The sequence below is a fragment of the Coenobita brevimanus genome, chromosome 101 (assembly GCF_032717465.1).
Source record: "Coenobita brevimanus isolate Jiangsu-jjx chromosome 101, ASM3271746v2, whole genome shotgun sequence".
Lineage (NCBI taxonomy): Eukaryota > Metazoa > Arthropoda > Malacostraca > Decapoda > Coenobitidae > Coenobita > Coenobita brevimanus.
In genome coordinates this window covers 56,909,206-56,936,758 of record NC_137054.1, presented here as the reverse complement: position 1 = coordinate 56,936,758, position 27,553 = coordinate 56,909,206, and the positions used below count along the sequence as shown (strand labels likewise).

Here is a 27,553-nt window from a genome sequence, read left to right as displayed (position 1 = left end):
AGTTCCTTGGTAAACAGTAAGTCTAGTCTAGCTGGTGTGTCCTCACCTCTGAACCGTGTCTCTTCTTTGACCCATTGTGACATCACATTGTTCATTGTTATACTTCATAATATAGTGCCCCACGAATCTTTGCTGCCGCCTGAGTCCCAGTCCTCCCAGTTCACCTCCTTACAATTGAAGTCACCCATTAAAATTATATTGTTGCTTTTCTCAGTCATTTTCTGTAAATAATTGGCCATGTCTGACAACATATCCTGGTATCATCACTTCATGCTCTTGTCTTAAGGGGAACATACACTACTGCCATATCTCTCTTGCTATTCTCTCCAGTTTCTAATTTCATATTTATCACTTCGGCCCTGCCTTCTCCCATTTCCACAGTATCTACCTTTATGTTTTTCTTCACTGCTATCATCACTCCACCTCCCATTTTTTCTTTTCTGTCTCTTCTCCACAGTTTGTGTTTACCATCTACCATATGAACATCAATATCTTCTCTTAATTTGGTCCCTACAAAGCACATAACATCAGGTTCATGTACCCTATAATCTCTTTCAAATTTACATTTCCCTCTTCCTGAATTTTCTTCCACCCCTTATGTTGCTCCTTGATTCCTTTAATGTGCTCGTCTTGTATTCTTGATTTGGATTCATATTCGTCTAGTTTGCTTTTCATTCTGTCTCTTTCTTCTTCCAACCTCTTATTCCCTCTCTTAAGCAGTTTTATTTCATTTGAGGCTGATTCATTGCTCACTTTTAATTCAGTAACTTCTCTTTCTTGTTCGTCACTACATGTACAAATTTTTTCCAGTTTATTTCGCAGACTTTTGATCTTGTTTTCCTGCTCTATAGTCTGTTCCTGTAACTCTTTAATTACTGCCCATACCTCTTTTATCTCCTGGACATTCCTCTCTGGTGTTTTCTCTACACCTGGTATTCTTGTTTGGTTCAACTTAATACTTCCATTTGCCACATCCTCTTCAGAAAAGCCCTCAAAGTCTCTCTCGTCGATTGTCAACAATGCACCGTCCCTTTCCACCATGAATCAGCCATATGGAGACTTCTGTTTTCACTGTATCTTGTTCTTTTTATGACCAAAACCACGTTTTATTTTTAACTACTGTGAAATGAGTTACTTGAGAGGAGCATGTGGAGTGAAGTGGAGGGACAGGTTGACGAATGAAGAAGTGAAGGAACGTTGTGGGGTAGATGTGGATGTGGTTGAAAAGATTAGGAGAAATACACTGAGGTGGTTTGGACATGTGGAGAGAATGGAGAATGAAAGACTGACTAAGAGGGTGTATGTAGGTGAGGTGGAGGGAGGGAGAGGGAGGGGTAGACCGAGGATGGGGTGGAGGGATGGAGTTGAGAGGTATATGAGGAAGGGGGGGTTGAGTTGGGGGGAGGGGAGTCAAATGGTGGGTGACAGAGTGACTTGGAGGCGTTTTGTCTGCGGCCACCCTTTGCGGGATTAGGGCGTCGGGCTATAGATAGATAGATAGACGATGGGACCACCACTCATTCACTCATTAACATGATCACAAATAGGCTGGTCTTCTGTTCGTCGCTGATTCAGCTATTATTTCCCCACTATCCAGTAGAGCTCCGTCTCTGTCGGCGACCTGTGTGTGTGTGTGTGTGTGTGTGTGTGTGTGTGTGTGTGTGTGTGTGTGTGTGTTCTTACCTAATTGTTCATACCTAATTGTATCTTTACAGGAATGAGTCAAGCTCGTACTGTCCCGTGTCTTAAACCATGTTTATCGTACATATCCTTAAATTTGTGAATTGTTTTGGCACACACTGTTTCATTCAGTAGTGCATTCCATTGATCAATTGCTCAATTTGGGAAACTAAATTTCCTTATGTCTTTATCACCTCTCTTCTTATGCAGTTTTTTGCAGTGTCCTCTTGCTGATGCTTCCCCATATGTTAAGTAATCATTTATGTCTATTTTCTCCTTCCATGATATGCATTTATATAGCATTATCATGTCACCTCTTTTCCTTCTCTCCTGTAGTGTTGGTAGATTCAGTTTATTTAGTCTTTTTTCGTAGCTTAGATCCCTTAAGTTTGATACCCATCTTGTAGCGGCCCCTTGAACTTTTTCAATCTTGTCAATGTATTTTTTGAGATGAGGACTCCAGACTACTGATGCATACTCCAGGGTTGGTCTGATGAATGATATTATCTTTCTTAGCATGTCTTCATATATGTATGTGAATGCTATTCTCATATTTGCAAGCAGTGTATACATGTTCTGTACCTTCTCACTGATGTGGTCAGCCTGAGATAGTCAGTTATTGATAATCACACCTAGGTCCTTCTCTCTTTCTGATGTGTGTAGGGTTTTATTTCCTAACGTATAATCCCAATCAGGTCTTTTTCCACTTTTACCAAACTTGATTACATGACACTTGTCCACATTGAATTCCATTTGCCATGTATTACTTCATTCATGAAGTTTATTTAATTCTTCTTGTAGCTCTTTACAAGAGTCTGTGTTAGTAATTCTTCTTTGTATTTTTGCGTCATCTGCTAACGTATTTAGATAGCTTTCATTTCCAGTGTTACTGTCTATATTTATATACACTAAAAACATGATTGGTGCCAGCACTGAGCCATGTCATACTCCACTAGTCACTTCTTTCCATGATGAGTAGTTTCCCCTTAGTACTGTTCTCATTTCTCTTTTTATACGAAAATCTTGCATCCAACAAAACAGTTTGCCTCGAATTCCTCCTTGGTACAGTTTCCATAAAAGTCTTTGATGTGGTACTGTGTCAAATGCTTTCTTGAAATCTAAATAGATACTGTCCACCCATCCTTCTCTTTCCTGTATTGTGTTTGTTACTCTGTCATAGTAGCTCAACAGATTAGCAGCACATGATTTTCCTTTTCTGAAACCAAACTGTCTTTCTGTTATCATATTGTGTTCTTCTAGGTGATTTACCCAAGCTTGTCTTATAAGCTTTTCTAATACCTTGCTTACAACACTGGTTAGTGATACTGGTCGGTAGTTGAGTGGATTTTGTCTATTCCCTTTCTTGAATAAGGGAACAATGTTTGCTTTCTTCCAAATATCAGTTAGTTTACCTTGACTCAAGGATTTCTTGAAAATTAAAAATAATGGTTTACTTAACTCCTTTGCACATACCCAACATGAAATTTCAGCAGGACCATTTGCTTTTCCTTTGTCTAATTTACTTAGCTCCTCCTGTTTTACTTTTTCTGATGTTTGCATATCTGGTAGCATGTGTGGGCATGCATGTTCCAGATAATCCCTCTCAAAATTTTTTTCTTCTGTAAAAACTGATTGGAATTTCTTGTTTAGTGCTTCACAAATATCCTTCTCTTGTGTATAGGTGATTCCCTCGTCCGTAATGGATTGTATTTTATCTTTTACTTTGGTTTTGCTTCTGATGTAGCTGTAAAATAGCTTCGGTTGATCACTACTTTTATTTATGATATCCTCTTCAAACTGTTTTTGGGCTTCCCTGATTATTCTTGTATAATCATTTCTTGCCTGTTTGTAATTATTATACCCCCTTTCACTATTATATCTTCTGTATCTATTCCACAACAAATCTCTTTTTTCTTTTGATTTTTTACATTCTGTATTGAACCATTTCTTTGTTTTCTTTTCTGCTTCTTTGTGCTGTCGGTTGTACTTCTGGACTCCTATTTCATAAAATTCACATAATTTTTTATATATAGCATTAAAATCATGTCCTCTAAGCACCTTTTCCCAATCAGTTTCTAAGAAGTACTTCTTTAGGTCATGATAGTTTCCCTTTTTATAGTTTAGGCTCTTTTTGTAACTTTCATTGCTGTTAAGTATGTCATATGCCGTCCTGAGGTTGCAATTTAGTACTGCATGGTCGTTTTTGCCGAATGGAGGGTGGTAAATTAAATTGTCAATATCGTTTTCTTGCCTAGTAAATATGAGATCTAGCATTGAGGGTACATCGAGTCCTCTTTTTCTGGTGCTTTCCCTTACATGTTGTGTTAGGAAAAACTCTTGCACGATATCCAGGAGCTTTTGGTCCCAACAGCTTTCTTGGCTTATAGAGTATTCCGATTTATATTTGTATTAAACCATAGGGGTATTTGCCTTCTTAGTGTGACTGGTAAAATATATGGTAGAATACTCATTAATAGGGTTAGGCATATGGCAGAGGAGCTAGTTGGAGAAGAACAAGGGGGATTTAGGAAGGGAAAAGAGTGTGTAGATCAGATATTTGTTCTAAGATGTTTAGTGGAGAAGTATCTAGAGAAGGGAAAGAAAGTGTATGCTGCCTTCATGGACTTGGAGAAAGCTTATGACAGAATAGATAGGCAAGGTATGTGGAAGGTATTAAGAATATATGGAGTGGATAGGAAATTGTTGAGTGCTGTGAACGAAGAAGCTAGGGCTACGGTGCGAGTGGATTGTGAGCAGAGTGAGTTCTTTGATCTTAGTGTGGGACTGAAACAGGGTTGTGTGATGTCTCCATGGCTGTTTAATATATACATGGATGGGGTTGTAAAGGAAGTGCAAGGTAGGGCAGTGGATATGGGGGTGGCTCTGATGAATGAAGGTGAGATTTGGAAGATTCCGGTGTTGCTGTTTGCTGATGATACAGTATTGTTGAGTGAAGACGAATGGGAGTTGCAAGGTTTGGTGAATGAATTTGGGACAGTGTGTAGGAGGAGGAAGCTGAAAGTTAATGTAAACAAAAGTAAAGTTATGGTGTTTGAGAGGAATGAAGTCACAGAATGTACAGTAAGGTTGGATGGTGAGGATATGGAGAATGTGAGTGCATTCAAGTACTTGGGTAATATAATGAGTAAGGATGGAACTTTGGGGGATGAAGTGCGTGAAAGGGTACAGCAGGGAAGGAAGGTTGTTGGTTCACTGAAAGCAGCGATGAGGAATAGGGAGGTGAGTATGGAAGTTAAGAAGTCACTGCATGATAGTATTGTGAACCCTACCCTGATGTATGGAAGCGAGGCGTGGACCCTGCAAGAGGGGAACAAGTCAAGAGTGAGAGCAGTAGAAATGAGTTACTTGAGAGGAGCATGTGGAGTGACATGGAGGGACATGTTGACGAATGAAGAAGTGAAGGAACGTTGTGGGGTGGATGTGGATGTGGTTGAGAAGATTAGGAGAAATACACTGAGCTGGTTTGGACATGTGGAGAGAATGGAGAATGAAAGACGGACTAAGAGGGTGTATGTAGGTGAGGTGGAGGGAGGGAGAGGGAGAGGTAGACCGAGGATGAGGTGGAGGGATGGGGTTGAGAGGTATATGAGGGAGGGAGGAGTGAGTTGGGGGGAGAGTAGTTAAATGGTGGGTGACCGAGTGACTTGGAGACGTTTTGTCTGCCGCCACCCTTTGCGGGACTAGGGCATCGGGCTATACTATAGATAGATAGATAGATTTTTTTTTTATATCTATTATGTTGGCATAAGACACCATAAACCATCACATAAGGGACAATAAACACTCATGCTGCACACAGACACATTAGTTAAGGTAAATCACACTTTCCTTATGTTATTTTCCTTACTTTACTTGATTTTATAATTTACTTTATTTGCTTACACATACTTATTTTAATTTCATTGTATACACAGTTGTTGCATCCCTATCAGTTAGTTCATCACTTGGAAGTCCTCCAACCTCGACTCCTTGACTGGAAGTCAGGAGTAAGCACATCTTTGGCAACGTGGCGTGACCCAGATTTGCATCAGACCCAGATTTGCGTCAGATGGCTACTTTCAAATACCATCAGCAGATGGTGTGGATAGATATTCCATTTTGGTGTGGAATGGGTGGATACATGGAGTACTTGTAGCATGGAAACACATCCTGGTGTGTGTAATGCGGCCACAGTCGAAACTGTGATGATAGGAATTTGGAGTTCCTTGCTAATTTTACGTATTTTCACTTTTTTTTTTTTTTTTTTTTTTTCTTTTTTTTTTATAAGGCATGGGAGGGGAGGAGTGCTGTCTGTCATCCCATTTTCTGTCACACACTAAGGATAGAATCAAATAATTTCCCGCAAATGTGAGGGGAATCGTATCCATATATACATAGACTAGGCAATTTAGGGTACCATGAGTGAGTCCATACATGTACGGACTTGGCAATTTTGACACTATTGGTTTGTCTATATATATATGGACATGGCACAGAATGGGTTAATTATAGTAGTTATACTATCTCTTTCAGTGATTTATCTGATGGTGGGTATAAGTATGGGGTAATTTATGTGGCATAGGGTGGCAAAAAGGGGTAAAAGTGACAGTTTTGGAAAGTCGCCAGAACACATTGTACTGTTATACAGGTAAACACATTGTTCAAGTGATGTGGGTTTGAGTAGCAAAGAGGAATATTTGGCTGCCAAGCATAGGGCTAGAAGAGAGGTATACAGGGCAAAGTCTGAGTCACAGAGACTTTTACTTGATAACCTAAATCATGGGGAAAGGAAAAATATGATATTTAGGGTGGCAGGTCAGGTGAAGAGGGATAATCGGGATATTACAGGTGAGCAGTGTGTGAAGAATGATGAAGGAAGGGTAGTGGTGAACAGTGAGGATATTAAAGATGCATGGAGAGAGCATTATAACCGGTTGTTGAATGAGGAGTTTGACTGGGACAGAGAAGGTTTAGAGCCAGCAGATCCAGTGTCTGGCCCTTGGCCTTTGATTGATGCTGCTACTGTGAGTGAGGCAATAGGCAGGATGAAGTTGGGGAAGGCAGCAGGTGTGTCTGGGTTGAATGCCAAAATGTTGAAGGCCTCAGGCGATATAGGGGTGAAGTTAGTTACTGATCTGAAAAATAGGATCATTTATGAGTGTGTTGTCCCATATGATTGGCTGAAGAGTGTAATTGTATTTGTGTATAAAGGGAAGGGTGATGCACTGGAAAGAGGAAATTATAGAGGTATGAAGCTTTTAGATCAGATAATGAAGGTAATGGAGAGAGTTTTAGAAGGTATGATTAGAGAAAGAGTGAATATTGATGAGATGCAGTTTGGGTTTATGCCAGGTAAGGGGACCACTGATGCCATATTCATTGTTCGACAGCTTCAGGAAAAATACATTGGTAGGAGAAGGGATCTTTAGTTTGTTTTTGTTGATTTGGAAAAGGCCTTTGACAGAGTCCCTAGAGAGGTGATGAAGTGGGCAGTGAGAAAGCTTGGCTTGGAGGAGTGGCTGGTTAGGGTGGTTATGGCTATGTACAGTATGTGGGTGCTCACACTCAGGTAAGAGTGAATGGAGATTTGAGTGATGGGTTTTCTGTGAATGTTGGTGTGCATCAGGGGTCAGTTTTGAGTCCCATGTTGTTTATCATGGTACTTGAAGCCCTTTCATGTGACTTTAGAAAATTCCCGTGGGAGTTGTTGTATGCTGATGATTTGGTGTTGATTGCAGAGAATGAAAGGGAGGCAGAGGAAATGTTAGGAAGTGGAGAGATGGTATGGGGCACAAGGGATTAAGGGTAAATGCAGATAAAATAAAAGTGATGATATCTAGGGTTGGTGGTTGTACTGTCAAAGGCGAGGGAGAGTGGCCATGTGCAGTTTGCCACAAGGGCGTGGGAAGTAATTCCATCTTGTGCGGTGTTTGTGATAAATGGTGCATAAGAGATGTAGTGGTATCAGAGGTAGACTGCGAGATAATGCTCGTTTAATGTGTCCAGTGTGTCGAGGAGAGGAGGTGGAGATTGTCTGACGTGAAAGGATTGAACTTGCTGGTGAATCTCTTGAGTGTGTGGAAGAGTTTTGTTATTTGGGAGACATGTTGTGTGCTGGAGGTGGGGCTGGAGCTAGCTCTGTGGCTAGGGTGAGAAGTGGTTGGAGGAAGTTCAGGGAGCTCTTGCCTCTCCTGACATTGAGAGGACTCTCTCTACGTGCTAAGGGGTCTTTGTATGCAGCACGTGTTAGGAGTGTAATGCTGTATGGTAGTGAGACCTGAGCAGTGAAGTGAGGAGGATATTTGCCGGCTCAGATGTACAGAAATGACAATGATTAGGTGGATGTTTAGTGCATCCCTGCATCCTGGGTCTGGGGGGGCTGGGTTTACGATGAAAAAGTTGAGAGGTAGGATGGGACTGGAGTGTATTGGTGTTGTGATGAGGAGAGTTAGATTGAGATGGTTTGGACATGTGGAGAGGATAGGGGATGATAATTGGGTGAGGAAGGTGAGAAGTGTTAATATTGAGGGTGGGGTTATGAGGGGTAGACCGAGAAAGACATGGGACGAGGTCATTAAGTGTGACCTCAGGGTTAAGGGACTGAACAGGGAGGCTGCAATGGATCGTGCAGCATGGAGAGCCGCCATTAGGTGACCAAGGCCGACGCATGCAAGCATGTTGGAGCCTTTAAAAACTATTGAACGAGTCTTTGTCCAGTCCCTGTTGTCTCTGTTACTCAATGATTGACTGTACTGTTTATTATAATACCATTTATTGCCTTACCTGTAAATTGCTTGAAGCAAAACTAAATTGGTAGTTATTTAAATCCCTTTTCACCTTTTGTAATTTTATAGGGTATAAGATTGTTTATATAGGGTATGTATGGACTTTGGACTCAAATTTACTGACACATAGTCTGGACTTATGAGGTTCTACTGTACTATACACACACACACACACACACACACACACACACACACACACACACACACCACTCGCTGACTCAGTGGTAACATTCTCTTGCCATCTGGCAGACGGGAGTCCACTCCTCGCTCAGGTTGTGAAAAGTTTCACTGATGAATTGGGTGGTTACTGTCCCCCATGAGCCAGGGGACGGGTGTGTGCATGTACGAAGGTCACAGCCTTGCCCTTAGATCGGACTATATGAGCTCTCAGCTCCCTTCTGGGAGGGTAAAAGCTGACGATCACGACCATCAAGTGATCCTGACTGACCCGGTGAATTACACACACTTTTCAAAGTGAAATAGATGAAATTAAGAAGCAGTTATGCATGCAGAAGAAAGAAAATGAAAAATTAGTAAAGGAATTAAACAAAAAAGACACAATAGTAGATGAGCTGTCAGTCGAGGTAGGTTTACTTAGAAGGAAGATTAGTGAGATGGCAAGTACAGTTGTGAACCATGACAGTATTATGGTGGAGTTCAGAAATGATACATAGAAAATTAGGCAAGCAAGCAGTCTGTTAGACCAAAGTAGTGATATAGAAGAGATAACCCAGGTGAACAAAGTAATGAGAAGTTGCAAAGATGAAGTAGAAACTACGTAAGCTGAAATGGTGACAGTAAGACAAGACTTTGAAACAAAAATCGGAGAAAAAAACATTAGAAAGGAAGTGAAAGAATTCATTAAAAATAATCAAAAACTGGTCAAAGATTCAGCAGATATTAATAAATCTTTAGTAATCACTGGTGTAGATGAAGAAGAAATAAAAAAACAAAATTTCAAGACAAAAAAGAGATGGCAGATATAATGAACATATTGAAGGAAGTATCTGAGGAAATCTGTAAGAAAGACATAGAGGAACACAAAAGGCTAGGGAAGTATGAGAGAAATAGATCAAAGTCTCTGAAAGTAGCCTTCCAGAGTGTGAACATTGTGGAAGAAATACTAAAAAATGGAAACAAACTCATGCAAAAGAGGAATTTAAAAAAGTATGGATAAAAAATGCCTAATTAAAGACGAATTGGGAATACTAAAGGAGAAGAGAGAGGAAGCAAAAACAAAGAACAAGGAGAGATCAGAAGAAAAGAAGAGTAAATTTTTTTTACGAAGTACAGTGGTTCCTCGCATTTAGCGTATTTTTAGTTAGTGATTTTCGCATTTAGTGATAGGTTAGAAAAGGTACCAATACCACGCGTTTAGCGATGTGTGGCATGAAATGCCTTGCCCGTCTGCCACCAGACTGCCATTGTTATTATTGTTGTGAGCATCTGGCGACCTTGGGTGCTTTTTTTTTCTCTCACAGTGCCAAGCATTTGGCTTTTTTCACTGGTGAGTAGATGTATAACCATACAGTACTGTATCTGTATATTGTGTTGCTAATACACTGTGTTTCATTCAGCACTTAAAGAGATGGGGGTCAAAAGGGTGACATGGAAGATTGGTGCAGACTAATTGATATTTTTCCCGTATAAAGTACACTTCACATTTAGTGATGGTTTCGCCAGACAAATTAAGTCGCTAAACGTGAGGGACCACTGTAGTTGGATTACAGGTATGAAAGTGGTACATCACCAACACGAAATAAAAAGAAGGAAAGTAGCAGACTCAAGCTATGGCAAGTATGTAAACAGGGTGATTAAGTTGATGTACTCAAAAGTAGATGGAATGATGTTAAAATTACTAGAGATGAAAGACTATACGAAAGAATATGAACCACATATTATTTGCCTAACCAAAACAAAATTAACACCAATGATATTAAACAATATCCTAAACTTAGAGGAATACAATACAGTAAAAGTCTCATTTTTCAGCATGTATGGGACCGGGCCAATGTCAAGAAATTGGATTTGCTGAATAATAAAAAAAAACTACCCACTGAGTACCTTATATGTATTGGTAAACATTGTCATTACCACTTATGGTATTACAAATGCATTTGGAGAGAGTACTGTATACTGTGTGATACTGTACAGTACTGTAATCAGTACAGTACTATACCTGAATCTGAAATATATATAAATCAGTGAACATATACAAGTGTAATGACACAGTAGGCCTACAAGTCACAGATAACACTTCCTGGAAGGCTGAAATGATACGGAATATTACCTACCCGCTCAGTACATCATTTGTATTGGTGAACACTGTCATCAGTACTTAAATTATTACAAATGTGTTTGGAGTGAGTACTGTATCCAGTACTCACTCCAAACACAAATTAAAACAGTCGGAAAAATACATAAGATAAACCGGAGGAATATGAATTGGTAAGGTCTTTCAGATGAAAGTTAAACGTACATTTAGCACTCATTCTTTTGTTCGTTTTTGTGTTTATATGTGAAAGAGTATTGATGCAAACTGTAATGTATTCTATTAACCCCTTAATAACCTCCGGCATTGAACAAGACTTTATAGTACCGGTGTCAGTGATGTTGAACTAGTGTGAGCTATATGAAACCGTGAACAATTATGGGAAGGGAGCGAAGGTCACTGATATGTTTACACGACCCTACACTACTATCCCAAGCAGTCAGGTGGTCACTTAATCTCAGATGTTTTCACCCATATGGTAAATGCACCGTAACTTTATGAATTCTGTGAATCAGAGTGAATCATAGCATACTTTAGGAAGCTAAAAAACATATTGCTAGGTGCACCAGACAATTCTCTTCACATCTTTAAGAAAATTAAATAGAAAAAATTTAATCCATCTCTTGAGTACGTAGAGTAAGTTTCTTCCATTTTTCTGAAATCAATTTATTTTTCTTAAAGATGTGAAGAGAATCGTTTGGCCCACCTAGCAATGTGTTTTTTAGCTTCTTAACCCCTTAAACGCGGATCGTCACGTTTGTGATTCTAGTAAATTTTGAATAACCGCGGGCAAGCAGGCTCCAGCTGGTATTGTCTGTCAGTACCGCCACCCTTTAGCTACTTTTAGCACACTTGACCTTTGTACCACTGACCTCGGTTGTTGCCAAGTATAATTTTTTTTACCCACCCACGCACCTCTGCCCGGCCCCCCCTCGTCGTGCGATATGACAGCGCGCGGACAGCTCAGACGTGTCAATCTGTGCCTTCCTCTCGCAAGCACTTTATGCTAATTGGAAACGCTTGTTTCCCCGATTGTCACACTAGCATTTTTTCCCGCGGTTTGCCCCTGTTTAGCGTCAGTTTACCGCAATCTTTGAAGGTGACACCATGTCTCACTCAAGCTCTTCCGAGTCTGTGCCTTCCAGTCCTCCGAAGAAGGGCTTTGTGACCTCTACCATGTCCAAACCCTTACTAGGAAGTGCTAAGGGCCTTAGTGACTCGGCTATAGGCATTGAATTATTGAAAGCGTCAATGGATTATGGTAGTGACGTAGGAGTGTTATCGAGCCTTGCCGAATCAGACACTCTATCGAGTGCTGAGTCTGAGGTGCCTGAAGTGACAATTCCTGTGCCCAGCACCTCAACAGGCAAGGCTCCAGTGAAAAGGGGAATAGTGTATGGTAAGGGGGCCAAGAGGAAGCGAAGTGGTGACCCCGGTTCCCAGCCATTGTCTTCCTCAGACCGGCCATTGTCCCCTACACCAGGTCACGCCGCCGCCTTACCGCCTCGCACTCCCAGCCCCATTCTCTCGTCATCTTCTTCTGCTGTGCTTTCTCCTGAGTCTTCGGAGTCTCCTTCACCACCTTGGAAGGGAAGTAGGCAGTCTGGTTTGCGTAGAGGTTTTCGTAGGCCCCGTGTTCGTGCTGGCATGAGTAGGAAAGTGTCTCCTAGTGTTAGAGTTAGTGGTAAGGTTTCTCGCACTAGGCAACTCACCACTCAGGCCACTGCGAGTGACCTTGAACCTTCTCCTTATCTCCCCACCACCACCACCACCACACAGACATGACCTAGCTCATCCTCTGCCACACGGCCTGCCTCACCGCCTGCCTCACCCACTGCCACACAGCCTGCCTCACCCCCCGCCGCCCCCACCCCCTCCCAGCCTAGGAAGGGCACTCTGGATGCCTTCGTGTGGTCTGAGGGCTCAGATTTTGTGCCAGAGGATCTGCCCTTTGATGCCACTGGGTGTGGGATACAGGCTGACTTCCCTGTCCCCGAGGATGGTGAATGTCTGGACTACCTGTTGGCCTTCCTGGATAACGAAGTCATGGAGCAGATTTGTACCGAGACGAACAGGTACGAAGGGCAATCTGCTGCAGTTCGTGAAGGTGAAGGTGAAGCTGCAACGCCATCCACATTGCGGATGGCAGCATGGGTTCCTGTTACGATCCGGGAACTATTTGTATTCATCGGCCTGATGCTTCTCATGCCACATAACTGGAAGCACAAGCTCGAGGAGTACTGGAGTGCTGACGATCTTTGCCCCACACCCATCTTCAACAAGTACATGAGTCGTGATCGTTTCAGGCAACTCATGACGTACCTTCACTTTGCCAACAACGATGAGCCATCCCAAACTGACCCACTATGGAAAGTGAGGGGAATCCTGAACCTGATCAAGGACAAGTTTATGACGTTCCTTCGGCCCTTCAAGAGAGTTGTGATTGACGAGTCCTTGGTTTTGTTCAGGGGCCGTCTTCGGTTCGTGCAGTATATTCCTAGCAAACGCCACCGCTTTGGAATAAAGTTTTTCGTGCTGTGCGACTGCAAGACGAGGTTCATCCTAGACTTCGTTATCTACACCGCCAGCAATGTGGACTTGGACAAGACTGACCCCCTTGGATTCTCTGGTTCTGTGGTGAAAGTGCTTCTGGAAAAGTACTTTGGCGGGAATCATGTCCTGTATACGGACAATTATTATACAGCTCCCAAACTCACCAAGTACCTTTCAGAGCACGGCGTCGGATCCTGTGGCACTGTCCGGAGCAATAGGGCACACTACCCTGCCTTCCCCGAGGCTGAAGGATCAAAGCCGGGAGAAGTGCACCTGAAAAAATCGGACAAGATGCTGGCGATCAGGTGGCACAAGAGGATCCTCAATGTGCTCACCACAGTTCACAAGGGGGAAATGCAAGCCACAGGGAAGGTCGACAGAAGGACTGGCGATCCTGTGATGAAGCCTGATGCTGTTATTGACTACAACGTCAATATGCGGCTGGTGGACAAGTCTGATATGATGATCGGAGAGATAGACTGCCTGAGGAGGAACCGTCGCTGGTACTGGAAGGTGTTCTTGCACTTGCTTGATATGTGCATGCTGAACACTTTCATCCTGTATAAGATCAAGAACAGGAAGCCAGCAAACTACTCTCTCCGGCGTTTTTCTAAGACTTGTGTGTACCAGCTGCTTCAGCGTTTTGGGCAGGTACTGCCATCAGGTCCCAGGCGCCACTCACACACACCTCCAGACCGCATACAGTGCCAGGACTACCTTCAGCGACACCACCTGGAGCCACTGCCTAGCACTGCCAAGAGGGGAAAAGCACTGAGGAGGTGTCATGTGTGCAGCCACACTACCAGGCAAGACAGAACATTTAGGTGCACCTCCTTGCAGTGCAAAGAGTGCAAAATTCCCCTCTGCGCTTACCCGTGTTTCTTTGACTACCACAGCCTGACTAGATGTTGAAAATAAGGGTAAGAATCTTGTAAATAATACTGAGAGTGACAGTGATACTAGTGTTTAGTTTTCTTGTACGTACTGACAGTGACAGTCTGTTGAGTGTAAATTAGTGTATGTAGTTGTAAAAGCACTGACAGTGACAGTGATTTCACTGTAAATAATTGTACATAATAATAATATAAGTATTGAGAGTGACAGTCACTCCAGTGTAAGAAGTTGAAAGCATATTTTTCTATTTTATGTTCTGACAGTGACAGTTTGGTGTGTAGAAAATATTATTTTTATAACAAATGACAGTGACACTGATGAATAAGGCACTAAACTGACAGCGAGATTGAAAGTGAGCGATAGAAATGAAGTGCGAGTGGCCGACAGGAGCGAGAATAAAGTGCCTGGCGTAAGGCAGAATAAAATCGCTCCGCGGTGGTCTTCCTCATTCCCGCTTCACAATACTGGCAGTGACAGTGATTTTTATGGCCGTAATAGTGCCAAGCGAGCCTTTGGGAAGTAGTATGAAAGAAAATAATGTAGTATACATGTTTTTAGCTGTGAAAAGGGAAATGTGTGTTCAGCAACGGGAAGACCGCCGCCGCGCTGCATGTCGGCTGTACGCTCCGTTGATTGTAGCCTTATTTTCAGTGCTTATTGTACAAATACGGATTCCAAACTACCTGTACGTTGTTGTATAAAGGATACTGTGACAGATTGAGGCTGTGGTAGAGGGGAAACCGGGTTGCTGGAGGTGTGAAAGTGAAGACTTTGTTACCCAACTTTGCAAGTCTCCACAAGTCCTTTGGTAGTCCACAAAGGCTCAACACCTGTCTCAGGAGAAAGCTGAATGTAAGTACTATATGCCATAAAAATTTTAATGTTCTAGGATTAATCTCTGATTTTTGGCAAATATTTTCCCACAGGTACTCAGACCCTGCTACAACCCCACCACATGGGGGGGATCGGCTGTACACGGCCGCGTTTAAAGGGTTAAACCCATGCTATGATTCGCTATGATTCACGGAAGAATTCATAAAGTTACGGTGCATTTACCAAATGGGTGAAAACATCTGAGATTAAGCGACTGCCTGACTGCTTGGGATGGTAGTGTAGAGTTGTGTAAACATACCAGTGACCTTCCTTCCCTTCCCATAATTGTTCACGGTTTTTTATAGCTCACACTAACTCAACGTCACTGACACCAGTACTGTAAAGTGTTGTTCAATGCCGGAGGTTATTAAGGGGTTAATGGAATACATTACTGTTTGCATCAAAGCTCTCTCTTTCACATATAAACACAAAAAACAAACAAAAGAATGAGCACCAAATGTACGTTTGACTTTCATTGGAAAGACCTTACCAATTCATATTCCTCCAGTTTATTTTATGTATTTTTCTGACTCTAGATTAGGTTAGATTTGGTTAAATTGTTAGGTATAGTTAAATTCGGTTAGGTTAGGTTTAGCTAAATACTTAGGACAGTCCCTTCCACCATTATGCTGAAGAAACAAACATGAGCTGTCACAGCTGTACAGCTAAAAACAACAGGGAAACTGATTTAACAAGCAACATTTAATTATGGGTAATGCATTACAGTACCAGTGGGTCATGGGCTACGCAATTACTGGTAAATATCATTTTCAGGAAGGCGTCAAGAAAGAGCGAATTTCAAGAACTAGCGAGGGGGCTTGGAAAGTAAGCCTCGCTAATTTGGGGGGATGGTTACTGTACTGTATGATTCTGTGCAATACTGTAATCAATACAGTACTATACATGAATCTGAAAAATATAGAAACTAGTGAACATATACAAGTGTAATGACACATTAGGCCTTCAAGTCACAGATAACACTTCCTGGACTGCTGAGATGATCCATCTACCTAACAATCAAAGACTTTCGTCAATGGGACTGTTTCTCAAAACTGCCGATATCGGATCTACCGAATAATCAGCTGCCGAATAATTGGATGTTTATTGTATATGGAGAAAAGACAGAAATTTAAGAAAACAAGGAGGAATTATAATATTAATGAAACATTTGCAAGTCAGAGAAATCAGACTAAATATACCCTCACAAGTCAAACTGATTACATTAGAGATTAATACATCTGAAAGGAGTGGCAAATTCATAAATGCCACCCAAAACAAACACTTGGGAAAGAGGTAGATATGAAGACCTGGCAAAAAGTACAGTTCAGAGTTTAAGAACATTACTGCCTAGAATGGAAGAGGAATATAAAAGAATGATATTAACTGGATATTTCAGTTCAAATATAAATTGGAATACTCTAGATGTAAGAAGCCATGAAAGCTGTTGGGATCCAAAGCTGCAGGATCGTGTGCAGGAGTTTTTCCTAACAGAGCATGTAAACACCAGAAAAAGAGGACTTGATGATCCCTCAGTACTAGATCTTATATTTACTAGTCAAGAAAATGATATTGACAGTATAGTGTATCACCCTTCATTTGGCAAAAGCGACTGTGCAGTATTAACTTGCAACTTCAGGATTGCATATGACAGTTACCAGTAATGAGTTACAAAATGAGTCTAAACAAAAAGGGCAACTATAATGACCCAAAGAAGTACTTCTTAGTAATAGATTGGAAAAAGAAGCTAAGAGGACAAGACTTAAATGTTATATATAGAAAATTTTGTTATCTTTATGAAGTAGGAGTCCAAAATTACATCATTCAGCACAAAGAAACAGAAATGAAAATAAAGAAATAGTTTAATACAGAATGTAAAAAAAATCAAAGGAAAAAAGAGATTTGCTGTGGAATAGGTACAGAGGTCACAATAGGGGAGGCTCAGAGACAGTTTGGGGAAGACATTATAAATAAAAGTAGTGATCAATCTAAGCTAATTTACATATACATCCAAAGCAAAACCAAAGTTAAAGATAAAATACAGTCCATTATGGATGAGGGGATCATCTATACACAAGAGAAAGATATTTGTGAAGCACTGAATAAAAACTTCCAATTAGTTTTTACAAAAGAAAATAATTTGAAAGCAACGAGGAGGAGGCTGTAGCACGGGCCGAACAGGGTGGTACTCCCGAGGGGAATGAGAATGCTGGTGATAGGGAGAGCTGGAGCTCCTGTTTCACTAGCAATCTAACCATCCCCCTTTGCTGCCCTTTTCAGTGTGACAGTAACATGCAGAGTAGACCAGCATACTCTCCCAAACATTTCCTCTAACTATCTTATGCATTACACCACATGCACTTTACATTTCACACAACGTATCCCACTACATTACAGGGGTTGGCACCAGCTAGGGCATGCGGCCAGAAAACTTTCTCCCTGCTACCTAGTGGCGGACTTCTGGGGGGAGGCATGACGGGGGTTCCGCCAGCACAGATCATGGGTCCTGGGCGAGATGGGGCTCGGGCCTGTGCTAGAGGGTACAGGGCATTGCAGTTCCCAGGCTGCTGCTTCCGCCCAATAGAGAGGGGCCCGAACCTGGGAGTAGCGCCCCAGGAGGCTGCCCTATCAGTGGGTGTATAATGGCGGGATAGTTGCAGTGCCAAAGCGCGCTTGGAGGGTGTCCCTGCAGCTGTCCTGGCAGGGTGCCCTGAGGCCACTACCACAGCCACTGGTAAGCTGGTGGGCTAGGTGTCCCAAATCCATTGCCTGGACCTGGGACTGTGCAGTGAGTGGGGCCTGTGGTTTGTCTATCCCCCTTTATTAATACTGACTGTGACAACATACAAGAATAAGTTTCAAAGCAAGCCTGAAGACAGTAAATCACCCAGGGGGATGAGAGTGGGTTCATGGAATGTAGGAAGTTTGCGGGGAAGAGCAGGGGAAGTCGTTGAGGCATTCAGTATGAGGTGGGTGGATGTGGCGTGTTTGCAGGAAGTCCGGTACAGGGATGGATCAGCCAGAAAGATTGTTGGAAAGGACTGTTACTATAAGATGTTTTTGGCATGTGGGTACAGACGGATATGGGGATGTTGGTGTGATGGTTGTGGAGAAATGGGTGGAATATGTTATGAATGTTATATGAGTAAGCGATAGGATATTGGTAGAGAAAATTCTGTTCAATAGAAAGATAGCTTCAGTTATATCGGCATATGCACCACAGACAGGATTGGATGAAGCAGAGAAAGATAGATTTTGGGATTATTTAATAAGCGTAGTAGGTGGTATGCGGGATGATGAGATAGTGGTTTTGGGAGGGGACTTAAATGGTCATGAAGGTGAAGCAGCACAAAGTTATGAAGGAGTACATGGGGGATGTGCGTATGGTATAAGGAATGCGGAAGGGGAAAGGATACTCGAATTTGGGGAGGCAACAGGCATGATTGTGTGCAACACACATTTTAGGAAAAAAGACAGTAGGTTAATTACGTATGAGTCTGGGGGAAATAGCAGTCAGATAGATTATTTTCTGGTTAGGAGGGCTGATCGGAGGTTAGTGAGGGATGTTAAAGTTATAGGAAGTGAGGAGTGTGTGCAGCAGCACAATCTGTTGATTTGTGATATAGTGCTTAAAGAACGAGTGATGAAAAAGAGGACTTATGTACCTAGGAGGAAAATATGGAAGCTGAAAAACAAAGTAGTAAGGGATGCCTTCTATAGCGAGATGAGGAGAGTGGTGGCTGAACAGGGAGCTATAGACAGAGGCATTAATGAACAGTACAGAGCCCTCAAGAACAATTTCTTGAGAGTTACTGATGTAACATGCAGTTGTACAAGAGGACCACCAAGACAAAGTAACTTGGTGGTGTGATGAGGGTGTAGAAGCTCCTGTTGAGGAGAAAAGAAGACTTTTCCGGGAATGGAAGAAGGGTGGTAGCAAGGAGGAATATTTGGCTGCCAAGCATAGGGCTAGAAGAGAGGTATACAGGGCAAAGTCTGAGTCACAGAGACTTTTACTTGATAACCTAAATCATGGAGAAATGAAAAATATGATATTTAAGGTGGCCAATCAGATGAAGAGGGATAATCGGGGTATTATAGGTGAGCAGTGTGTGAAGAATGATGAAGGAAGGGTAGTGGTGAACAGTGAGGATATTAAAGATGCATGGAGAGAGCATTTTAGCCGGTTGTTGAAAAAGGAGTTTGACTGGGACAGGGGAGGTTTGGAGCCAGCAGATCCAGTGTTTGGCCCTTGGCCTTTGATTGATGATGCTACTGTGAGTGAGGCAATAGGCAGGATGAAGGTGGGGAAGGCAGCAGGTGTGTCTGGGTTGACTGCTGAAATGTTGAAGGCCTCAGAAGATATAGGGGTGAGGTTAGTCACTGACCTGATAAATATGATTATTTGTGAGTGTGTTGTCCCAGATGATTGGCTGAAGAGTGTAATTGTAAATGTGTATAAAGGGAAGGGTGATGCCCTGGAAAGAGGAAATTATAGAGGTATAAAGCTTTTAGATCAGATAATGAAGGTAATGGAGAGAGTTTTAGAAGGTATGATTAGAGAAAGAGTGCATATTGATGAGTTGCAGTTTGGGTTTATGCCAGGTAGGGGGACCACTGATGCCATATTCATTGTTTGACAGCTTCAGGAAAAATATACCTGTATTGGTAGGAGAAGGGATCTGTATTTTGTTTTTGTTGATTTGGAAAAGGCCTTTGACAGAGTCCCTAGAGAGGTGGTGAAGTGGGCAGTGAGAAAGCTTGGCTTGGAGGAGTGGCTGGTTAGGTTGCTTATGGCTATGTATGTGGGTGCTCACGCCCAGGTAAGAGTGAATGAAGATTTGAGTGATGAGTTTTCCATGAATGTTGATGTGCATCAGGGGTCAGTTTTGAGTCCCATGTTGTTTATCATGGTGCTTGAAGCCCTCTCACCTGACTTTAGAAACGGACTCCCGTGGGAGATGTTGTATGCTGATGATTTGGTGTTGATTGCAGAGAACGAAAGGGAGGCGGAGGAAAGGTTTAGGAAGTGGTGAGATGGTATTGGGCACAAGGGCTTAAGGGTAAATGCAGATAAAACAAAAGTGATGATATCTAGGGTTGGTGGCGGTACTGTCAAAGACGAGGGAGAGTGGCCATGTGCAGTTTGCCACAAGGGTGTGGGAAGTAATTCTATCTTGTGCGATGTTTGTGATAAATGGGTGCACAAGAGATGTAGTGGTATCAGAGGCAGACTGTGAGATAATGCTGATTTTATGGCGCGTAGGGGAGAGCAGGTGGAGATTGTCAGACGTGAAAGGATTGAACTTGCAGGTGAATGTCTTGGGTGTGTGGAAGAGTTTTGTTATTTGGGAGACATGTTGTGTGCAGGAGGTGGGGCTGGAGCTAGCTCTGTGGCTAGGGTGAGAAGTGGTTGGAAGAAGTTCAGGGAGCTGTTGCCTCTTCTGACATTGAGTGGGCTCTCCCTACGTGCTAAGGGGTCTTTGTATGCAGCATGTGTTAGGAGTGTAATGCTGTATGGTAGTGAGACCTGGGCAGTAAAGCAGGAGGATATTTGCCGGCTCAGATGTACAGAAATGACAATGATTAGGTGGATGTGCAGTGCGTCCCTGCGTGCACGTTCCAGGGGGGCTGGGTTTACGATGGAAAAGTTGAGAGGTAGGATGGGACTGGAGTGTATTGGTGTTGTGATGAGGAGAGGTAGATTGAGGTGGTTTGGACATGTGGAGAGGATGGGGGATGATAATTGGGTGAGGAAGGTGAGAAGTGTTAATATTGAGGGTGGGGTTATGAGGGGTAGACCGAGAAAGACATGGGACGAGGTCATTAAGTGTGACCTCAGGGTTAAGGGACTGAACAGGGAGGCTGCAATAGATCGTGCAGCATGGAAAGCCGCCATTAGGTGACTGAGGCCGACGCATGCAAACATGTTGGAGCCTTTAAAAACTAAACAAAATGAAACGACATGGAACATGCATGCCCACATGTATTACCAGATATACAAATATCAGAAAAAGAAGTTCAGGAAGAGTTAAGTAAATTAGACAAGGGAAAAGCATATGGTCCTGACATAATTTCAGGTTATGTTCTACATGAATGTGCAAAAAAGTTAAGTAGACCAATATATTTTATATTCAAGGAATCTTTTAGTCAAAGTAAACTACCTGATATTTGGAACAAGGCAAACATTGTTCCCCTATTCAAGAAAGGGAATAAACAGAATCCACTCAACTACTGACCAGTGTTGTAAGTAAGATACTAGAAAAGCTGATAAGAAAAGTTTGGGTAAACCATCTAGAAGAACATAGTATAATAACAGAAAGGCAGTTGGGTTTTAGAAAGGGAAAATCATGTGTTACTAATCAATTAAGCTACTTTTTTGGAGTTGCAGAAACATTACAGAAAAGAGAAGGATGGGTGGACAGTATCTATTTAGATTTCAAGAAAGCATTTGTTTGTGGTAGGTGGGGGTGCTCATCATCCACTCACTCGATGTAATGCTGCTCCCGGGTGTCTGCCCTTTCCTCTCCTCCATCCTTCTTTCCTTCCATCCTCTTCTGTCTTTTGTTCCTTCATTCTTTCCTCATCCTTCTGCCTGTGGATGACTTTACACTCCCTCTTCCGTCTGTCTTTCCTTCATTCTTTTCTCTTCCTTCTGCCTGTGGGTGACTCTACACTAAGTAACAAGCCAAATGGTTTCCTGTACACCAGGAAACCATTTACTATGCTGGGTGATAACCATATAACTAAATTTTGGCGCCTGGTGGTTTAGTGGGTAATTACTGTGCTCCAGTCAGATTGAACCAGTGAAGGTTTATTTCCAAGGGATGGTTGGGGTTTATTGCCCGTAATGCCACTCGGGGATCAGTGAGGCTGGCCACTCTCATCTTAAATTTAAGGACCAACTGCCTAGCCCTGGGCTCCTACACTCCTCATGGGGCAAAGTAGGATTGGATGATGGATAGATGGATTAAAAGCATTTCACAGAGTACTGCACCAAAGACTTTTATGGAAACTGTACCATCAAGGAGGTATCCAAGGCAAACTGTACTGTTAGATGCTGGATTTTCTCAGAAAAAGGAAATTGAGAACAGTATTAAGGGGAAATTATTCATCATGGAAGGAAGTGACCAGCAGAGTTCCACAGGGCTCAGTGCTGGCACAAAATTATGTTTTTGGTATACATTTCTTCTTTCTTTCTCTCCTTCATTCTTTCCTCGTCCTTCTGCCTACGGGTGACTTTACACTCCCTCTTCTGTCTTTCTTTCCTTCATTCTTTCCTCTTCCTTCTGCCCTTAGGTGACTCTACGCAGAGTGACAAGCCAAATGGTTTCCTGTACAACAGGAAACCATTTACAATGCTAGGTGGTAACCATATAACCAAATTTTGGCGCCTGGTAGTTTAGTGGGTAATTACGGAGCTCCAGTCAGATTGAGCCGGTGAAGGTTTATATCCACGGGATGGTTGGGGTTTATTGCTCACGTAATGCCACTCAGGGATGAGTGAGGCTGGTCACTCTCATCTTAAATGTCAGGACCAACTTGCCTAGCCCCGGGCTTTTATGCTCCTCTTGGGGCAACGTAGGATTGGATGATGAATGAATGATGAATAATGGCATACAATAACATTGGAAATAGAAGCTATCTAAATATGTTTGCGGATGATGCAAAAATTCTATCTATCTATCTATCTATCTATCTTTGTCTTGCCAGATGCCTTACTCCTGTAAGGGGTGGCCACAAACAAATTGCCTTCATGTCACCCTGTTCCCCACCATTTCACTGCCCTACTCCCAGCTCACACCCCCCTCTCTCATATACCTCTCCACTCCATCCCTCCATCTCATCCTTGACCTCCCCCCCCTCCACCTCACTCACATACACTCTCCTCATTAGTCTCTCACTCTCCATCCTCACCACATGGCCAAACCACCTTACTGTGTTTCTCTTAACACTTCCTATCACATCCACATCCACGCCACAACGATCCTTCACCTCCTCATTTGTCGGTCTGTCTCTCCATGTGACACCACAGGCTCCTTTCAGATAACTTATTTCCACTGCACTGCTCTCACTCTTGACTTCTGTCCCTCCAACAAGGTCCAAGCTTTGCTTCCATACATTAGAGTTGGTATCACAAGACTGTCATGTAGTACCTTTTTCACTTCCATGCACACTTCCCTATTTTGTATCACTGCTTTCAAGGAACCAGCAACCTTTCTTCCTTGTCGTACCCTTTTAAGCACTTCATCCTGTAACCTTCCATCCTTACTCATCACATTACCCAAGTACTTAAATGCACTCACATTTTCCAAAAATTTTCAAAAAATTTTGCAAAAATTCAAAGGAAAATTACCGACACAGATTCTTGCAGAGAGCTGCAAGAAGAATTAAATAAGCTTCATGAATGGAGCAGTAAATAGCATATGGAATTTAATGTGGACAAGTGTCATGCGATTAAGTTTGGTAAACGTGAGAAAGAGCGGATTGGGATTATGAGTTAGGATGATCAACCCTACACATATCAGAAAGGGAGAGGGACCTAGGAGTGATTATCAATAACAGACTGTCTCCGGCTGACCACATCAGTGAGAAGGTATGTAACATGTGTACATTGCTTGCTAATATGAGAACAGCATTTGCGTATATACATGGAGACATGCTGAGAAAGATAATAACATCATTCATCAGACCAACCCTGGAGTATGCATCAGTAGTCTGGAATCCTCATCTCAAAAAACACAGAGATAAGTTTGAAAAAGTACAAAGGGCAGCTACAAGATGGGTACCAAGCCTAAGGGATCTAAGCTATGAAGAATGACTAGAAAAATATAACATGCCAACATTACAGGAGAGAAAGAAAAGAGGAGACATGATTATGCTATAGAAATGCATCTTAGGGAAAGAGAAAATAGACTTTTTTTTTTTTTCTTTCTTTTTTTTTGTGAATGGAGGAAGGAAAAACAAAGGAAAAAAAAATAAGTCCATGTGCCTAAAGGCATCCTCCATTCATAAAATATTTATAACAACTGGAATTAAAATTGAAGTGGATTAAATGTTTATGGGAGACAACTCCCAGGAAGTGAATTCTAGAGAATAGTAGTTCTGGGGATAAATGAATTTTGATAAACAGAGGTTCTGCATGGCGGGGGAGAGAGTGTGAGTTCATGGGCGCTCCCAGCTGCCCGAGTATTTCAGGAGAAAATGTGAAGAGGAGGCACAATTGAAGCCAGTTTGTCAGAGCACATACGGTAAAAATATCGATAAGATAATGCTAAAGAAGCAGCATCTCTGTCTATCTATCTGTCTAATGCCAGATGCCACAATCCCGTTAGGGGTGGCCATTTGACTTTTGAGTTATTTGTTTTACAGGGAGGGGCACTAACCCTCCAGCAACCCACTTGCTGACACATAGGGAGCACGTATGGTTTGGTTATATGGTTACCACCCAACGTTGTAAATAGTTTCTTGGCATACAGGAAACCATTTGGCTTGTCACTCAATGTAAAGCCACCTGTAGAGGAAAGAAAAACAATAAGAAGCGACAGGAAGGATGAGAGAAATAGGAAGAGAGGAGGGCAGGCACAGAAAAAGAATGGTAAAGGCTAAGGAAGAAGTAGGCAGCACTACATCAAGTGAGTGGATGATGGTTGCCACCACTTACCACTATACATACTGGAAATGAAGGAAGGTCTTGTGTAATTGCAGGATTATTGATTAATTTAATGGCTTTATTGTGAATTTTGTCCAAGTGCCTAGTGCAACCGCTCCACATCCACTCCACAGTGGTGAACAGTATTCGATCTGAGAACGCACATGACTTTTGTATATTATGGCCATCTGCTCATTAGTGAAGAACTCACGAACTCTGTACATAAGCCCCAATTTTTTGGAAGCATTTATAGCAAGGAATTTAACATAAACTGTCCAGCTTAGGCTGGGGTTTAGAGTAACACATAAATGAATACATAATCTATGGGGAAGGATGAGGAGGATTGTAAAATGCTGCAGAAGGATCTGGACAGGATACATGATTGGAACCGGATGTGGGAAATGATATTTAACTCAAAGAAATGTAAAATATTGGAAATGGGTAAAAGTACCAAGAGACCATCATTGAATTATTTGATGGGAAATGAATCAGTCACAAAAGTGAGAGAAGAGAAAGATTTGGGGGTGCTGGTCCAGGACACTTTGTCACATGAAAAACATATTAACAAGACAGTTAGAGAGACATATAAACTCTTGACTAACATAAGAGTAGCATTTCATTATATGGATGAGGAGATGATGAAAAAATTGATAGTGGCCATGATCTGCCCCAGGTTAGAATATGCAGCGGTAGTGTGGTCCCCACACAAAAAGAAAGGTATAAACAAGATTGAAAGAATACAAAGAACAGCAACCTAGATGGTCCCCAGTCTGGCAGATCTGTCATACAGAGAGAGGCTGGAAAAGCCGGACTTGCCTTCCATAAAGGAAAGGAGAAAGAGGGGAGACATGATTGCAGTGTCCAGGACCATGATAGGAGTAGATAAAATTGACCGAGAAGATCTGTTTGTATGGGATAAGAGAGCAACAAGAGGACACAGAAAGAAATTGAAGAAGTCAAGCTGCTTGAAGGATATCAAGAAATATAGTTCTCCTTACAGAAGTATAGACCTGTGGAATAGCCTGGACAAAGAGATCATCCAGTCTATAAACTTGAGTTTTAAGCTAAATTTGACTTATTGAGAAATAGAGACGAGATCCCTCAAGCATAGCTCATTTCCTGTATATCACAGTTAGTTATGTTAGGTAAATACATGAGTATTTGGAACGACTTAGACGAAGAGGTGGTGCGGGCAAAAAAACATTCATGTGTGTAAAAGTAGTCTAGATAAATGTGGATATGGAGACAGGACAACAAGAGCATTGCTCAATTCCTGTATACTATAAATAGGTAAATACATATAGGTAAAATACACACACACACACACACACACACACACACACACACACACACACACACACACACACACACACACACACACACACACACACACCAAAGCTGATTACACTTACCTGTAGTGAAATAATGCTTGGTACATTTAATGTATACCATACTTATTTAATATATTGTATACTATAATAGTGAGTTGTTTTCTGTGCTAACAGGAACTGCAAGACAAATGCCTGAATCGCAGTTGGGATGAGATTGGCACCCTCTTCCAGGAAGATTTTGGTAAATCACACAAGGAAATGTTTTCTGAGTTTCATGATGAACCCATAGCAGCTGCCAGCCTGGCCCAGGTGAGGTCTGTTATATATATGCTTGATTGTGTTATTCATGTTCTGTTTATGTTTGTTGGCAGTTGGTAAATAATATATTGGTATATTTAGTGCCTGATAGGCTGTGTATGGAAAGTAAGTTTTTGGCCTTCATAAAGCTTTTTTGTTTGTTATTAAGAGAGAGAGAGAGAAAGAGAGAGAGAGCATAGGGGAGGGAGAGTTCTGAAATATCCCTTTCGTTAAGTTCACTGGAGAGAGAGAGAGAGAACTAAAGACTGAACAAAGGGCATGGTATGGATTACGACATGCAATGTAAGGGGTGCAAATGACGAGATAAAAGAGAGAGAAATTGTACAGGAGCTTGAGGGTGAGAGAGAGAGAGAGAGAGAGAGAGAACTAAGGACTGAACAAAGGGCATGGTACGGATTACAACATGCAATGTAAGGGGTGCAAATGATGAGATAAAAAAGAGAAAAATTGTACAGGAGCTTGAGGGTGCAAAAGTTGATGTATGTGGATTAACTGAAACTAAATGGAGAGGTGAGAGTGTGAGAGAGTGGGAGTATGGATGGGGTATATGTGCGGGAGTGAGTGAAAAGGAGAGGGCAAAAGAAGGAGTGTGTATCATTGTGACAAACAGATAGAAGGAGAATATAATAGAGTATGGATCAGTTGGCTTAAGGATTGTATTTAAGATTGAAAGTTGGACTACAAATGTGGGTGATTATGTGTGTGTATGCGCCAGAGCAAGTCGTGCAAGCTGAGTGAAGGAAGAGTTCTGGGCAAATGTGGAAGCGTGCATGGAAAAGTTTGAAAGGAATGAGAGAGTGTTTTTGATTGGAGATATGAATGGAAAAGTAGGAAATGTGAAGGTGGATGGAGTAGTTAGTGAGTGGGGTGTGTCTGCAGAGGTGGATGAGAATGGCAGTGCTCTGGTGGACATGTGTGCAGGGAGGGAATTGGTGTTAGCCACTACCCTCTTCAGGCACAGAATGATCCACAGGTATAAGTGGCAAGTGATGAGAAGGGTGGGTGGTGAACTGAATGAACGGAAGACAATGATTGATTATGTGTGTGTGGATGATAGGGTGAGAAGGTGTGTAATGGATGCATATAGAGGTTGGAGGAGTGGACTTTCAGACCACCACTTGGAGCTTGTGAGAATGAAGGTTCAAATGAAATGGAGTAATAGAAGAAGGGAAGGACAGGATGAAGTAGTGCATACAAG

At 42.1% G+C, this 27,553-nt stretch overlaps 1 protein-coding gene across 1 annotated transcript in view; it reads left to right on the top strand.

Moving 5' to 3' along the window:
• LOC145415103 (putative aarF domain-containing protein kinase 5) overlaps positions 1–27,553 on the top strand; it is a 443,740-nt gene that overhangs the window by 84,999 nt on the left and 331,188 nt on the right. The window contains exon 4 of the mRNA XM_080284522.1: positions 26,212–26,346. Coding sequence (XP_080140648.1) covers positions 26,212–26,346 — 135 coding nt within the window. The remainder of the gene's footprint in view (positions 1–26,211; positions 26,347–27,553) is intronic.